Source organism: Symphalangus syndactylus, chromosome 21 (genome assembly GCF_028878055.3).
Source record: "Symphalangus syndactylus isolate Jambi chromosome 21, NHGRI_mSymSyn1-v2.1_pri, whole genome shotgun sequence".
Taxonomy (NCBI): Eukaryota; Metazoa; Chordata; class Mammalia; order Primates; family Hylobatidae; genus Symphalangus; species Symphalangus syndactylus.
Genome location: NC_072443.2, coordinates 59,229,186 through 59,247,012, shown reverse-complemented (window position 1 = coordinate 59,247,012; position 17,827 = coordinate 59,229,186). Strand labels below are relative to the sequence as shown.

The 17,827-nt window shown below is 45.2% G+C and overlaps 1 protein-coding gene and 1 long non-coding RNA gene across 6 annotated transcripts in view; one reads left to right on the top strand and one right to left on the bottom strand.

The window, feature by feature from the left end:
* The window catches only part of SRGAP3 (SLIT-ROBO Rho GTPase activating protein 3), a 270,693-nt gene extending 262,076 nt beyond the window's left edge, over positions 1–8,617 (bottom strand). For all 5 annotated transcript variants that reach the window (XM_063630456.1, XM_055259348.2, XM_063630458.1 and 2 more), the window contains exon 1: positions 7,750–8,617. In XM_063630456.1, the coding sequence (XP_063486526.1) occupies positions 7,750–7,816 (67 nt within the window). In that variant the 5' untranslated portion in view covers positions 7,817–8,617. The remainder of the gene's footprint in view (positions 1–7,749) is intronic.
* On the top strand, positions 8,603–16,719 carry LOC129471087 (uncharacterized). Its single transcript, XR_008653484.2, has 3 exons — positions 8,603–8,686; positions 15,918–16,159; positions 16,532–16,719. It is a non-coding gene; the product is annotated as an uncharacterized lncRNA (long non-coding RNA).
* Positions 16,720–17,827: the final 1,108 nt, after the last annotated feature.

Here is a 17,827-nt window from a genome sequence, read left to right as displayed (position 1 = left end):
GCTCTGCCACTGTTCACTGTGCAATCCAGTGCAATTTGTTTTATTTCTCTGAACTTCAGACTTTAATCTATAAAATGAAAATAATAATGACTGCCTCACAGAGTTACAGGGATCACAAAATTAGATACTCCATATATGACTGAGACATAGAAGCTAAAAAAAAAACGAATTACCTCCCACTGCTAAATAAAGCTATATAGCCTGAAGCATGGCTTACAAAGTCACTGAATGAATGAATAATAGGAGTTTCTGGAAAGGAAAGGTCATCTCCAACATACAAACTCTAGTAGTAAAAACTCCAGAAATGGCTAATATGAACTCTCAGATCCATTAATTTCCCCAGACTGGGAGGGGCCTGGAAGAAAGTGCTCCCTAGACCACACCCCACTGAGACGGCTGTCAACATAACAGCCTTCACCAAATCTCCACTAAAAAAATCTCCTCTACCAAGGAATGCAAGGAAATCAAGCAAACCACTAAGAATATTTCCTCTCCCAGTGAAACCTCTACTTTCAATAGAATAGGAAATGCGGATGCTATTATGAGTTGAATGTTTATGTCCCCCAAAAATGCATATGTTGAAGCCCTAACCCCCAATGTGATGGTATTTGCAGGTGGAGCCTTGGGGAGGTGATTAAGGTTACATAAGATCATGAAGATGGGTCCCTCCTGATGGTATTAGTGCCCTTATAAGAAGAGAAAGAAAGCCAACCAGGCAAAGTGGCTCATTCCTGTAATAATGCACTTTGGGAGGCCAAGACGGGTGGATTGCTTGAGCTCAGGAGTTCAAGACAAGCCTGGGTAACATGGTGAGACCCCATCCCTACCAAAAATACAAAAAAAGAGCCAGGCATGGTAGTGTGTGCCTATAGTCCCAGCTATTCCGGAGGCTGAGGTGGGAGGATCACTTGAGCCCAGGGGGTGGAGGTTACAGTGAGCTGAGATCACACCACTGCACTCCAGCTTGGGTGACAGAATGACACCCTAATTCAAAAAAAAAAAAAAAAAGAGGAAGGAGCAAAAGGGAGAGACTTCTCTCTCTCCATAAGCATGCACTAAGGAAAGGCCAGATGAGCATATGGCTAAAAGGCAGCTGTCTACAAGCCAGGAAGCAGGCCCTCACCAGGAACTGAACTTGCCAACACCTTGATCTTGGACTTCCCAGCCTCCAGAATTCTGAGAAGTAAATAAAAGCCACCCAGGCTATGGTGTTTTGTTATAGCAGCCCAAGCCAACTAAGAAGGATATCAAAGAAAAAAGCTGAGGCCAGGCACAGTGGCTCACACCTGAAATCCCAGCATTTTGGGAGGCCGAGGCAGGTGGATCACCTGAGGTTAGGAGTTCGAGACCAGCCTGGGCAACATGGTGAAACTCCGTCTCTACTGAAAATACAAAAATTAGCTAGGCGTGGTGGCGAGTGCCTGTAGTCCCAGTTATTCAGGAGGCTGAGGCGGGAGAATTTCTTGAACCCAGAAGGCGGAGGTTGCAGTGAGCCAAGATCACACCACTGCACTCCAGCTGGAAGACAGAGCAAGACTCCATCTAAAAAAAAAAAAAAAAAAACACTGAACTATGAGTTATAAGATTAAAACTTTTTCTTTTTTTGAGACAGCCTCATTCTGTCACCCAAGCCGGAGTACAGTAGTATGACCATGGCTGACTGCAGCCTTGAACTCCTGGGCTCAAGCAATCCTCTCACCTCAACTTCCTGAGTAGCTGGGATTACAGGCATGTATCACCACGCCTGGCTAATTTTTGTATTTTTTGTAGAGACAGGATTTTGCCATGTTGCCCAGGCTAGTCTCAAACTCCTGGGCTCAAGTGATCCACCCATCTTGGCCTCCCAAAGTGCTGGGATTACAGGTGTGAACCACTGAGCCCAGACTAAACTTATTTCAGTAACTTATCAGCCACTCCTTCAACCAACCACATGCCAAGCATTTTGGGGAAACAAAGATGACCATAAGCCTCTCTGCCCTCAAGAGTTCATGGCCAAAGACCTAAACATAAAATTTCAATTAATGATTATAAGGTTTGGAATAGAGGGGGAGATATGAGAGGACCACTAATTCTGCCTAGGAGAGTTAGGAAGGCATCATGGAAGAAGGCATCATTTGAGTAGACATTGAAGGGCGATCAGAAGTATTTGAGGCAAATAAGAGTGGGAGGCAGGGGTTAAGGAGAGTAAAGGCACAAATGGGAAAGATCTGGAGGAGGGGAAGGGTATGGAGGATTTAGAGAAAAGGGATGGTCGCCAGGCATGGTGGCTCACGTCTGTAATCCCAGCATTTTGGGAGGCCGAGGCAGGCGGATCACTTGAGGTCAGGAGTTCAAGACCAATCTGGCCAACATGGTGAAACCCCGTCTCTACTAAAAATACAAAAATTAGCCAGGCATAGTGGCGCATGCCTGTAATCTCAGCTACTCGAGAGGCTGAGGAACAAGAACTGCTTGAACTCGGGAGGCAGAGGTTATAGGGAGCCGAGATCGTGCCACCGCACTCCAGCCTGGGTGACAGAGAGAGACTCTGTCTTAAAAAAAAAAAAAAAAGAGAGAGAGAAGTGACTGGTTTTTTGCGTTTATAAGAGCACAAGCCTATCACAGAGAAAATGACTGAAGATGAAATAGGAAAATTGGCTGAGGCCTCTCAACAAGGCCTTGTGCAGACTTCAACTTGTAGACCAGATTTTGCTAACTGGTGGCTCAACAGGCTAAAACTGTTCTACTAACATGTTTGTTCAGGAAGCATAGTGTTTTTAAATTTTTAAGCCACCATTTAAAAATCAAGAGATTTTGCTTAAAAATCCAGATTCTCTTGAAACACTGAAGGAACTGACCTTTCTGGGCTCACATTCCTGCCTAGGAAGAGCAGGCTGGAGCAGCATCTGCCTTCTCTAGATGAACTCCCCACTTGGCCACAGCCCCCACTACTCCCCCCTGTTTGCCCAGCCCAGCCTGCTTTCTTCATTGTATCCTGCTGAAACCAGCGACCATTCCTAAGGTGGTCTTCTAATCACTGTATGATATACGCTCTAAGATTCAGTTCGTTCTGGCTCTCGAAGTTTTTGTGTTTGGGATTTTTTTATTTCTTTCTCTCATTTTTATCACCATATTCCAAGAAAACTCTTAGAAAGCAAAGAATGTATCATATACTTTGTGTCTCTCACAACACTCAGCACAAGACTAGGTACAATGTAGATAATCAACTTTTGTTGAATTAATGCAGAAATGAATGAATAAATACATGCCCCTCTGTGGTCATCCTCCGTACCTGCCCTTCTTCCTCAAAACTCTAGACTTTTGCTACTAAGAAGATGGATGAATATGTAACAAAAAAAAAAAAAAGCACCAAAGTCAATCATTGCATTTCTATTTCAATTTTCTATCAGGTTGCAATGGAAATAGGAACTCCGAATAAATGCAGAACTGATCATCATGTCTGGCAGCAAGATGAATTAGAGCCCCAGGATACTGAGAAAGCCTGCAAATAAGATCACCAAATATTATCAGTGATCTTTGAGGGAATTGTAGAGAAAAGGATAGGTGCCAAAAAGCTGGAGCCTGGCAAATGTTCTGATTTGCAAAAGGGGAAAAATGTTATGGTTTGCCAGTTCCAGACTAGATAATATGATATCACTCCTGGCAAGGTTCTTAAACAAATTTGTTAAGGACACTTATGAGCACCTAGGACAGGAAGTAATGTCCATTTGGCACCAGCATGGGGTCACCAAGAACAAGTCATGTTAAATTCATTTCATTTTCTTCTCTCTGACAAGGCTCCTAGGCTAGTGTATTGGAGAAACACAGCAGACATAAAATACATGGTGCACTGAGGGAGCAAGCAGCACCAAAGGCTAATTCAACCCTTGGGCTATATTAATAGTAGTATTGCAGACAGCAGAAAGGAGGTGATAGTTGTTTTCTGTCTTTGGCCACATCTAGAGAATCACATTTAGAACTCAGTGCCACTCTTGAAATAGGATACTGACAATATAATCTTTCGGAGGTCCTTTTGGCAAAACCTCTTTAAAAACATAAAGCTCTCATCCAGATTTCTGGCATCTGTTGAAAAATTGAAAAATCTGGCTGGGCCTACATTCCTAAATAGCAATAACTGGTTGAACCTAAGTAGTGACTGCCCATTTAGACAGAACATGTACTCTGAAGTCCGTCATAATCATCACCACCCCCTCTTCTACTGCCTGCACTGAGGTGGTAGGCCAGCTGCCACAAATTGTTCCATGTGGCCAACTTTATCCATTTATTCTATCTGCCAAGCACCGAATGGCACTAAGGTTTGCAACCCAGGATGCAGGAGAGACAAAGGAGAGTGGAGATGGTAAGTGATAGCGAACCATCCTATTATATGAGGATAATCATTGTCAGGGGCTATATTCCCAGGCTCCACACACCCAGTGGGCAGTCCAAGGGAAGACACATCTGTCTTATTTTATGAAGTCCAAAGGCTAAGGAACTATAGAACCAATAAGGAGATGAGAGACATATTCAATGCAACATAAGAAAAAATGCTTACAAGGGTCAGGCATGGTAGCTCACACCTGTGATCCTAGCACTTTGGGAAGCCAAGGCAGGTGGATCACTTGAAGCTAGGAGTTTGAGATCAGCCTGGCCAACATGGTGAAACCCCATCTCTACAAAAAATACAAAAATTGGCCACATGTGGTGGTGCGTGCCCGTAATGCCAGCTACTCGGGAGGCTGAGGGAGGAGAATCTCTTGAACCCAAGAGGCGGAGCTTGCAGTGAGTCAAGATGACATCACTACACTCCAGCCTGGACGACACAGCGAGACTTTGTCTCAAAAGAAAAAAGAAAAAATGCTTTCAAGAGCCAGAGCTGTCCAAAGATGATAGACTATGTGGGCTTGGGAGGTAGTGAGTTCCCCATCACTAGAAATGTGCAAGCATATGGTTTACTACTGCTTCATAATCAAAGGGCTTCAAGTATCTGATGAGGCAAGAGAAGGCATGAATCCTTCTATTTTACAATAGAAAAAATACTGTTCTAAAACATTTCTTTGTGTTAGGTCTATAAATTCTTGAAAAAGAGATAAAAGGGAATAAGTCAACAAAGAACTCAGCACTGGTTTTAAAAATCAAAAGTTCCCTTCACAAAATTCACAAAGCACAAAATCTGTCTGACTAGGTGGACTTTTTGCATCCCACTGGCCAGATGATTCCCAGGGAGAAAGGTAATTGGCCTCGGGCACTGTTTTTGGTGACTGGTCAAATGTTCTTCAGAGGCATGCAACAAAGGCAACGGGATGAAAGTAAGAGGGTAAACAATGGAACTCCATCAAGAGGCTGCCAGTCCCCCCACAAAACTGCCATCTGCTGCTGACATCAATCCTTCAAGGGGCAGCTTCGGGCAAACAATGTGTCAGGGAACACAAGCCTGGGAGAAAATCGGCCTTGTGACCTTGGGCAAGTCATTTAACATTAACTGGGCCTCAGTTTCCTTGTCTCTGAAACTGAGCTCACACTAACCCTACTGTGCATTGCGTGGGAGTTAGCCATATAAAATGCAGGGCCCTAGACACACATCAATAATTATGATGGTGATTAACACATAGAATTTTAAAAGAAAAGATTCCAGAGGGTTTCAGGTACAGCCATATCCTGACCTGACCTTGTGGGTGTCAATTCTAAAGGAATAAGATGTAACTCCTTTAGCCAGAATGCGAAGAAATTTAATATTTGGAAGAGACAAGATCATTTGGACACATTTCCTGATGAAATGCCTGGTAATTGGTGTATTTCTGATAAAACTCAGGGTACTCGCTGCTTAGTTGTTAAAATAAAAGATGAAAGGTAAAAAGCAAATGGATCAGCCAGGGCAATTAATGCCTAACTGGCCCTGAAGAAAAGTTCACTGGCCCAGTAGTAGCAATCCTTCCAAAATGAGATAAGCACATTTCCTACCAAGAAAATGATTATAAAACCTGAACTGTCCAAAACTCAACATCCCCTTCTCTCTCATGGCATTTTCATGGCAACCTTAATTTTTATAAAATAAAAATAATTGGCCAAATTCATTTTATAAAACATAAACTCCCTGAAAAGAGTCTGTTCAAAGATTGAAACTAGGCTTTTGTATTGAGCAGTTGGGTGAATTCACATCTCTGACCAATAAAGGGCTTATTTCTAAATTTTCAGCAAGGCTGAGACATCGTAAGTCACTGTTTTCCACATTGAACTGAAAAACCAAAGACAGGAGACCAGGGAAGAGCAGGATTTTCTGCTCCTCTTGCCCTAGGATCTGCCCAGAGGTGATGAGCACACTGGGTTTTTGACCAGGACTAAAAGGCAAAAAGTCTGTTGGTGAGACTGGAAAAAAAACAGATCCCGCCCGCCGTGGCTGCTCCACTCCCAAAGTTTCCCAAGCATCTGAAGCGTGTATGGCAGCTGTGGTGCCCAGCCTTCCCACTGCTTTTAAGGAGGCCACCCAGCTCCCTGGGTCATGGGTCTTCAGTTGCAGCAGTGCCCAGAAGCAGGTGTGGCAACCTCAGGTCACTTGAGCCCCAAATACCCAACTTGCTCAACAGCCTATGCATAACCTCAAAGATGGGCCTCAAGGTCCACTGAAGATGCATTTTGTCTTTACTCTTTCTAGGAGAGGCCACATCACACCCTGTGTCGCAGCAAGGAGACCAGAAAGAAAGCAGACGCCAAGAGGCACGAGTCCAGGCTTCCCACAGGGCACATCCTCAGAGAAAGGAGGAGCATGCCGGATGGAGCTTTTAGATTTTCCTTGCCAAAGCTGAGCCTAGAACGTGTAGGGGTGGGAGAAGCCCCAGTCTGGCCTGAATGAGGATGCAGCAAGCCTGCATTTAGCCATGCAATTGTGTTCTCTTTCCTATTTCGCCTGGCTAGCATGGATTTAGGGAGTGGCTTCTGAAAGAAGTATACACCCAGTGGCACAGAAGCTGCAACCAGCAGCCAGAGGTCATCTCGCCCTCCCGGCAGGCTTCTCCTGGAACCCCGGAAGCCAGGCAGCGCCGACCAGCCCAAACGGCATGCTGAGGTGTTGGCTTTGAATGAAAGCTGATGAACCTAAACACCAGGGCACAGAGTGATTGGACTGCACACTGCGAGATAATACATTTTCTGCACCAAGCTCCCTCTTTATGCCTAAATGCCTGCATTAGTCTGGATCAATATGCCCCATAACAGTTAATCCATGGCAACCCAGGCCAGCCCAGAGACACCGACAAAGAAGTGCCGCCCAGGGATGCTGCCTCGCTGTGCACATGCATGTGAATTCCAGCCCAGAGAAAGAGGCGGAGGCAAAAACCACCACCAACAGAAACCAAAAAGGGGGAGGAAAAAAGAGCAGATGGTAAAAAATATACCCAATATTAAAGGGCTTTTACCATGGCAGGGAAGGGGTGGAGGTAGTGACTATCAAAATGGCCTTAGAGTGACATGTCACCACCAAGATGATGGAGTATCGGCGACACTCCTAAAGTCAGGCATAGGATCCTCCTCACACACCTGCAATGCAGAGACTGCTGCCCATTCCATAATCCACACTCCCAGCCCCAGCGCTATCTGCAGTTGAAACCAGTCCGGACTTGTGCGGCTGCCACTGTTCCTCCTCACAAAAAGATTATTGATGCATAACATTTCATAATGGCAGAGAGGAAAACGGGGGGCAGCGGGGGGTGGGAACCAGAACAAGAGAAAAACAAAAGGGGAGGAGAAGGAAAACTCTCCCAGCCCGCATCTCACCTTTTATTTGGGCTTCATATTCAGCAATGATCTCTTTGTCTTTCTTGAACTTAGTTTGAGATGACATCTTCCGACGTGGCCAAAGGAACTGACAGGCTGTTTGATTTATTTCTCCTTTTCTTTTCGAGTCCTCTCTCAAGCCCTGGTAATCACACAGCTCTGGTCGATTTCACAGGTTTAGGGACTAATCTCTTTCACTTGGCTGCAGAGCAGGGAGAAAAATCCTTCTCCTTCTGGGAGGAAAAATATCTTTACTTGCCGAGAAATGGCTCTAGTAGCTTGCTCTGGTCAGCTCCTCTTGCAAAAGAAGAATCACCCTAGGAGCACAGTAACCTGCCCCAGATTTTCAAAGATTTTTCTTCCAAAAATAATAATAATAGTAATAACCAAGAGCACTCACACACACATGCACACATACACACACTCACGCGTGCACAGGCACACTCACCAGGACACGCACACAGTTGTGCTGTGCACACAGGCATACACACACACACCCTCACATGCACACACACTCGCTGGATCACTCACACACGCACATCCACGAGAGGCGCGGCGCCTCTTTGGTCGTGCAGCCAGCCCCTGGCTTGCTTTTGAAGGCTCTGCTAAGTCGATGGTCAGGTTGCCAAAGGGCCGGTCATCTCGCATCCTCCCTCCCTTCGGTGCCTCTGGTCTGATGTCCAGTGAGGATCAAAGCCAGAAGAGCGAGATGGAAGTTTTCCTGCTGCAACGCTTAAGCTCCGGTGAACCCAAGGCTGGACTGCTCGCCCTGCAGGGCTGGCTGAGCTCTCCCCCACTGCTCACGTCACTAGACTCCGCCTCCCGGATTTTATAACAACTGACACATTGTAGCCTACAGGAGAGCAGAACTCACTGCAAGCAAAAAGGGAAAGAAACGCTCACAAAAGGGAAGGCAGCAGGAAAAATAATTGGGTTGGTAAGTCTTGAGAGGCTTCTGCAAACTCCAAACATTAGCACTTGGGTTAGGGATTTTTCTTCCAAAAACTTAAGATCCTCCCTTTTTTTGCACTGTGCAATTTAATTCAGTTTCTGGAATCAACAGCTATATGATGGTTTGTCACTCTACTGCGATAGTCTAGCAGAGGGCCTGACCCATGTAGGGAAAAGCATCAATATTTGTTGAGCAGTTACTTGGTGGCAGAGACAATGCAAGGAGTTAAAGGCATGCAGCTTAGCAAAGCCATGCAGAGCAGGCACACTGGAGGCAGAACAGCTGGGTCATTGGCTTGTGGGGCTCTGGGCAAATTCATAAGTCAGACTGAGCCTCAGTTTCCTAGACAGTAAAATCAGCTCTCTTTGGAGGCTCTGTTATTCATTCTTTCAACAGATATTTACTGAATGCTTACTATAGCTCTAGCACCGTTCTGGGTACAGGTATACAGCAATGATCAGAACTGGCACACACAAAAATCCCTGAACTTCTGAAGCTCCCGGGGCTCCACATCACACAACTCCAGGAGTTTCCACCATTCATGATAATATTCTTAGTAAAAAGCACCCCTGGAGTAGAATGCATTGTGAATGGTGCCCCCTGGAGTTGTACGAGGCAAGAGGCCCTAGGAGAGGAAGACCAAAAATAAGCACAGTAAGTATATTATATAATATCATACAAAATGTAAAGTGCTATGGGAAAAAAATATTGCAGGGTAAGGAACATCAGGAATGAGAGGAGCTCTTGAAAAGATCAAAGAAGAATGCAAAGCTAAGCTTAGCACAGTCTCTGGTACATAGTAAGCACTCAATAAACAGTAGCAATTGTTATTACCCTTTTATATCCCCCAACAACCTAACAACATAGGTATAAGCACCACTCTTTCACAAACAAAGGAGCAGAGGCTCAGATATGGGAAGTGACTTACCCAAGGTCACCAGCCTTCCAACCCAGGCTCAAAGTCTCCTGCATTCTACAAGGGAGACCAAACCCATTTCATGTGGACTTAAGGTAGAATAAGATTCATTCTGTAAAAATTGAATCAAGCACTAAAGAGTCGCTGATCACTGGAATTTCATATGCTAAGATTGTCACTAATGTGTATTGGCCCTTGACTGTCCCTTGAGATAAATGTTCCCAAATTTCTCAAAATAGGTATAGTCTTCCATTTGCCTTTTTCTGAGTATATAATAAATGATTCTGTTTGGACTCAGAAATGAATAGGTTATCCATGTTAGTCCATCAAGGCTTCCTAGAGGACACGGCAGCTGCAGTGGGTGTCCCCAGGCAGGCATGGCAAGGGGAGTGAGGCGGGGCAGGATGTTCTCCTGGAGCACCCGGTGTGAGCTGGGGCCCACAGGTGGCAAAGCACAAGACCTGCTTGGAGCAACAACAGGGAGAAGTCCAACTGGTGAATCATGGGGCTTATTATAGCCTTGTGCCCGGAGGCAGGAGGTCACCGAATTCAGAAATAGATGCCACTGGCCCGCCGCCCTTGCCATCACCCCACTGCCTCATGCCTCCCCTGGACATGTTCAGGCCCTTTGCTGTCCTCTTCTAACTAGTTCAAACCCGCAAAAGCCCCATGTTACCTGAGAAAGATGGGCACAGAGATTAACATCCCTGCTGCAAGCCTAGATTCTTCAAGAAAAATGAGAGTTAAAACCATACACCTTGGAGTACGACAGAGTGGATTCTCTCCTGGCTCTGCCACGAGCCTTGAGCTCATGAGAACTTGAGCAAGTGGCTCAACCTGCTTGTCTGCCCACTGGCAGGAACTCAGTAAATGTCAGCTATTTTCACCATTATTAAAATTTTAAATCGGCCAGGCGCAGTGGCTCACACCTGTAATCCCAGCACTTTGGGAGGCCGAGGAGGGTGGATCACAAGGTCAGGAGATCGAGACCTTCCTGACTAACACAGTGAAACCCCGTCTCTACTAAAAATACAAAAATTAGCCAGGTGTGGTGGCAGGCGCCTGTAGTCCCAGCTATTCGGGAGGCTGAGGCAGGAGAATGGCGTGAACCTGGGAGGCGGAGTTTGCAGTGAGCCGAGATTGCGCCACTGCACTCCAGCCTGGGTGACAGAGCGAGACTCCGTCTCAAAAAAAACACACAAAAAAATTTTAAATCCACAAATAGTTCTAGAAGACCTATGTGTAAGGTCCTGAGCCATGGAAATGTCACAGAAATGTCACAAAAAGCCATACAAAACCAAGGCCAAAGATGGTATAGCGCTCTGAGCTGACACCTGGCAGAAGCTGGGTTTTAGAGTAAGTCAGATGGTGGTTTACCCTCTTGCTCTGCTGTGCTCCAGCTCTGTGTGGGGCTCATGGAGGAATACACCTTCTCTGAGTCTTGGTTTCCTCATCTGTCATAGGGTAGTGATCCACCCATGGCACAGGATCCAACACGATCATGGATTTAAAGTGCCTGGCATAGAGCAGAAGTCTCACAGACATAATTTCTTTTTTAGAGCTGTGGAAATGTGGTCTTCAACGTTGGAGGTGGGATCTGGTGGGCAGTGTTTGGATCATGGGGATGGATCCCTCAGGAATGGGTTGGTGTCCACCCCACGGTAATGGGTTCATGAGAGATCTAGTTGATGAAGAGTCTGGGACCTCGCTCCTCTTCCTTGCTTCCTCACTCACCATGTGATATGCCTGCACCTTCCACCATGATTGGAAGCTTCCTGAGGCCTCATCAGAAGCCAAGCAGATGCTGGTGTTGTGTTGGTATAGCCTGCTAAACCATAAGCCAAATAAAACTCTTTTTTTTTTCTCAAGATGGGGTCTCACCATGTTGGGCAGGCTGGTCTCAAGCAATTCTCCCACCTCAGCCTCCCGAAGTACTGGGATTGCACAGTGAGCCACCACACCCAACCAAATAAAACTTTTTTCTTTAATTACCCAGCCCTAGGTATTCCTTTACAGCAATGCAAAATGGACTAATACAGGGCCCAGCCAAGCTGGACCTAGGACTGGAGCTTGGGCTCCACAGATACCCAGATTGGGAAAAGGAAGAGAGGAAAAAAAAAGAGGAAAAGGTCTGTGTCCCCTGAAAAATCCATCACCACACACAATGAACTCACATCATCTGGAATCTTCTATCCCCAAGAAGATGTGGGTGTGACCTGGGCAGGCCCCCAGCACCAGGTCCTCACTCTTCCAGTCCTCCCCACAGCCCACCCCAGCCCTCCCGCTGCCCTCCTGTGACTCCTCCTCTGTGAGTACACTTTTTCCTTGCTGTCTGAGAACCAACTGCTATTCCCAATGTTTACCCTTCACATGGTAGTAACAGAAACCAGATTTGTCTCCAAATAAATGTGGTAGGTGTGAGGGGAGGGCCTCTACCATGTGATTTGATCTATGCCACCCACTAAGGACCAGAAAAGCCCCTGGAAGTGTTTATTCCATTTCCTTGGGGCTCATCTCCTGAATTCTTTTAGATATTCCTAAATTATACTGATAGCTAGTATTTACCAAGTTCTCCCTGCACACAAGCACAGGGCCAAGCACTCTATGTAGATTTTATCACTGATTTTTTGCTACAGCCCCATGAGTCCAGTGCTGTAAATCATCCTTGTTTTCAAGTTGGGTAAACAGAGGCCAAGAGCAGTGAAGCAAGTTGCCCAAGATCACAAAGCTAGCTAGTAACTTAATTGCACTGAAACCCAGGTCTGACTCATAGCAGAGCCCAAGGACCTAAACAGCGCACGATTCTATCCCGGAGGAATCAGCATAGGAATAATTGCTATCAAGTAATAACCCATTTTTTCATTCCCTATAATTACATTGTTTCAACACAGAGTTCAACGTAAAGTTTTCCATTTAAAAAAGGAATTTGGGGTTAAAAATATAAGGTAAACATGTCACAAGTGACCACTAGTGAGGCATAAATTACAATAACAGCTGAACAATGCAAAATTCACTGAACCGGTTTCTTTTCCTGGTAGAAAGAAATAAAGCTTCATTTGAAGGAAAAGTGGCCAGAGTAGTTTTTGGTTTCAGGTACTTTTATTTTTCTGGTCAAATATGAACACCTCCCCCTCGCCGAGATGACTAATTTTGTGACGTTCTCCACGTTGCTACCAGCGAATACATCCTTGGGCAGCTCAGTGAATAATTCTGCCCTTCAAGTCCTGCTCTGCAAAATGAAAGCAACAAGCAGAACTCAGATAGTTGATGGCAGATTTTAATAGAATTAATAGTGATGATGACAACATGCCTAATGTGTATATATTGCTTTATATTTTGTAAGGTTCTTTCATATCATTTGTCGTATGTGGTCCTCACAATAACCCTGGGAGGGGACGGAATGGCAAGTAGGGCTGTTTTCAATACCTGTTTCATAGGTAAGGAAATACGTGGATAAGCAGAGGTTTTGATGGTACAGTTGTTTTATAACCTCAAGTGTAAGGATGACCTTTCTAACTGTGTCACAAAACCCATTTGCTGGAAAAGCTGACAAATTCAACTACAGAACAATACTTACAAAATTCTGCTTGACAAAAGCAAAGTCAAAGACCAATGGCAAGCTCAGAAACAATAGTTGCAACACCTATTATAGGCCAAAGAATAATTTTTCTAATATCAATTCAAACAAATACTCATATGTGAATATTCATAGGAGCCCAGTTCACAACAACCAAAAAATAGAAACAACCCAAATGTTGTTTGAATAAATGGATAAACAAAACATGTTATATCCATATGATGGAATATTACTCAGCCATAAAGAGAAATGAAGTACCAATACGTGCTACAGTATGGAGGAACCTTAAAAATATTATGCTAAGTCAAAGAAATACACAGATTATATGAGTCCATTTATATGAAATATCCAGAATAGGTATATCCATAGAAAATTCCATCTCTATGGTCACAGAAGAGTGGTTGCCAGGAACTAGAAAGAGTGAGGACAGGCAGTAGCTGCTTAATAGGAAGTACCAACTTTCTTTGGTGATCATTACAATGTTTTGGGACAGGGGGCAGTGGCTGACACCTGTAATCCCAGTACTTTGTGGGGCAAAGGCAGGAGGATCACTTGAGCTCAGGAGTTCGAGACCAGTCTGGGCATCATAGAGAGACCTCTTCTCTACAAAAAATAAACAAAAGTTAGCCAGGCATGGTGGTCCATGCTTGTGGTCCCAGCTACTTGGGAGGTTGAGGTGGGAGAATCACTTGAGCCCAAGAGGTGGAGGGTGCAGTGAGCTGCGACTGCAATTGCACCACTGCACTCCAGCCTGGGCAACAGAGCAAGGCTCTGAAAAAAAGGAAGAAAGAAAAAGAGAGAGAGAGAGGAAGGAAGGAAGGAAAGAAGGAAGGGAGGGAGGGAGGGAAAGAGGAAGGAAGGAAGGGAGGAAGGAAGGAAGGAAGGAAGGAAGGAAGGAAGGAAGGAAGGAAGGAGAAAGAGAAAGAAAGAGAGAGAGAAAGAAAGAAAGAGAGAGAGAAAGAGAGAAAGAGAAAGAAAAGAGGAAGGAAGGAAGGAAAAGAAAGAAAAAAAGGTAGATTTTGGAACTAGACAGAGGTGACAGTTGTACAACATTGTGAATGGACTAAATGCCACTGAATTGTACACTTTAAAATGGTAAATTTTATGTTACGTGAATTTGACCTCAACAAAAAATAACTACTAAAAGAAAAGAAAGTTTCCGCAAATCTATGAGAATAATGCCAACAACCCAGTAGAAAAGTCAGTTAAGGATATAAACAGCAGCTCACAGAAAGGGAAATACACATGAAATGTTAGCCCACCTCACTCATAATGAACATAAGTCAGGCACGACTGGAAACACGGGCTCTAACAATGCCCACAGGACACTGTGTCTTCCTCCTGCTCTCCATTCTGCCTCTGTATGGTGGCAGGCTCTCCCTGTAAGATGGTAAAGATGGCCCCCAAAACCCCCAAGCTTACATTCTTACAGGTTTGCAATCCTGGCAAGGAAGGCAAAGTCTCTCCCAGGAGTTCCAGCAAAAGTTTTGGAATGGTCAGCTGGCCCCTGCTGGGGCCCCTGGCTATCCCTGAACCAATCGCTGGAGCCAGGGGTGTTCTGCTTGGCCAGGCCTGTAGAGTGGGCTTGCCCTGGCACTTTGGGATGGGGTCAGTCCCAAACAATCCACATGGCCCCAAGAGGTGAGCCCCAGGAGCTCCCAAAGGAGGATCAGGGTGCTATTCCAGAAAGAGGAAGCTGGGCAAAGTCAACGTGTGTCTGCTAACGAAAACAATGCAGGAAAGAAGGAAGACGGAGTAATAACAGCTTGAAATTATCCAGCTTTGATACTTACAAAGCATCTTCTCATTTAGTATCATGATCCTCACACAGTCCTTTGAGATAGGTTATATTATTCCCATTTTACAGATGAGCAAATGAAGGCACAGGGAGGCTGAATGACTTTCCCAGCATCCCATGGCTCACAACAAATGGGAGAGCGGGGCAAGAAATCAAGACACCTGACCCTGCATCTGGTGTTTGTTCTCCCATCCACCCAGGTACCAGGCTCTACCGAGAGACCCTTCAATGCACACAAGAACCTCACAGGCCTCACACATGCTCTGCTCACCAGTCCCCGCTTCCTTAGGAAAGGATGGGAAATCAGTCTCTCGGCCATCAGGACCTGTCACTGAGCTGCTAGGCAATGCTGCAAAGGTCCTCTGGCTTTCTAAGAACATTCCCATTACTCAGCCCGCCTGTCCCCATGTGTGTCCAAGGACTGGACAGCTTCAGTGACAGCAATTCACAGCTGAGCCCCAGATCTTAATTCTGGAAGAACAGAAGGAAAGACTTCAAACACCCAAGCCCTTGACTACATTGCTAGCAAAGTTTGCTCATTTCGAATGATGACAGGAAAGGCTTTAAATATCTCCCACTGTGGAGGAGACCTCTGGCTCTGCAACTGCCTGGGAGAGTCTAGGTCCCTGATGGAGAGTTAGCTGGCCCTGTGGATATGCACCTAAACCATGTCTTGCAATCTAGCTTAAAGCTTACACTTTGAGAAGCAGAGTAACAAGAACAGATTCTAGAGCTGATATTTGCAGCATGGCTTCCACCCGGTTTGAGGGAATGCTTGTTCCCCTGGTGAGACCTTAGTCTGATGCACATTTGCAGCCATTCACTCCCCATCCCTCATCCACTCCTCCCCAGGGGAGGAAAAGTGACTTAGCTGATTGGTAAATTTGAGAGAGACTAAGTTCACACATTAATCTTCTCTTTTCAGCTCTGCCTGCATTCTGCCCCTGTGGAGGAGACCTCTGGTTCTGCAACTGCCTGGGAGAGTCTAAGTCGGTGATGGAGAGTTAACTGGCCTGGTGGACACATACCTACCATGTCTTGCAATCTAGCTTAAAGCTTACACTTTAAGAAACAGAATAAAAAGAATAGATTCTAGAGCTGAGTTTAAACCCTGGCTCCACCACTGATAAGCTGTGTGACCTTGGGCAAGTTGTTAGCTGGCACCCAGTAAATGCCACATAAGCGTCTGTTAAAATCTCCATCTGTCTACCTTCTTTATCTATTCCTCAGTTAGTTCAGAACCTAAATGGGAAAGAAAGGTGTTATATATTGCCCCTATGAAAGCCCAACACAAAAGAATTTACACCTTATATTTTTTTAATTCTAAAGCATGGGGTATGCAATAGATTGAATGCTTGTGTCCCCTTAAAATTCATGGGTTGAAATTCTTACTCTCGATGTGATGCTATTTGGAAATGGCTTTGTGGGAGGTAATTAGGGTTAAATGAGGTCATGAGGGTGGGGCCCTTATGATGGGATTAGTGCCCTTTGAGGGAAGACACCAAAGCCAGCTCTCTCTCTTTCTCTCTGCCCTATGAGGACACACTGAGAAGATGGTCATCTGAAAGCCAGGAAAAGAGACTGCTCCAGAACCTGACCATGCTGGCACCCTAATCTCAGATTTCCAGCCTCCAGAACTGTGAGAAAATACATTTCTGATTTTTAAGCCCCCAAGTATGTGGTATTTCTTTATGGCACCCTAAGCTAACACACTCAGATTAGGAAGCCTAAATAATGGTTGTTTGACAAAAATAATAATAACAATGTGCAAAAGAAGAGCGTAGGAAAAGAGACTGGTCTACCAAATGCTATAAATAGATGATTTTTATGAATTCATTTGCTCACTCATTAAACAAAATAGCTCTTTTTTTTTTTTTTTTTTTTTTTTTTTTTTTTTTTTTTGAGACAGTCTCACTCTGTCATCCAGGCAGGAGCACAGTAGCACGATCTTGGCTAACTGCAACCTCTGCCTCCTAGGTTCAAGTGATTCTCCTGCCTCAGCCTCCCGAGTAGCTGGGATTACAGGCACCCACCACCGCACCTGGCTAATTTTTGTATTTTTAGTAGAGACAGGGTGTCACCATCTTGGTCAGGCTGGTCTCAAACTCCTGACCTTGTGATCCACCTGCCTCAGTCTCCCAAAGTGCTGGGATTATAGGCATGAGCCACCACACTCGGCCTAAACAAAATATATCTTAAGCACTCGATATAGTCTAGGCATTGAGATACACACAATCATGAACTGGACAGAGATAGTTCCTACTGTTGTGAAGACCTCAGTTTAATGGAAGAGACTGGTAAACAGGCAATTGTAATTCAACATGATAGAGAAGTACAGGGTCCCATGGGATCTCATGTAAGGGCACTTGACCTACACTTGGAAACATAGAAGCAGTTTCTTGGAAGCGAAAATTTCTAAGCTGAGCTTAGAAAGACAGACAGCTGGAGAGAGCCCACCCAAGTAGCGGTGGGAAAGTATTCCCAGCTAAGGGAACTGCATGAGCCAAGGGGACAATTGGTATAGCTGGAGCAGAGTGCCAGGCAGAGAGTGGGAGAGGTGATGCTGGACAGAGACATGGGCTGGAGCGTGAGAAGCCTCCTAGGCTGTATTAACAAGCTCGGAGTTTCATCTGGGTTCCCGCAGGAGCCCTGAAGGGAACTGACATCAGATTGGCCTTTGAGGAAGGTGATTCTAGTGGCAGCGTGGAAACCAGACTAGAACAGGCAAGACAAGGAGCTAGAAAATATTTTGAGAGACAAACATGGGTTAGACAAGATGATGCCACGTACCATCATACTGAAAATACTGGCGACTTTATAGACACTAGCTCTCTG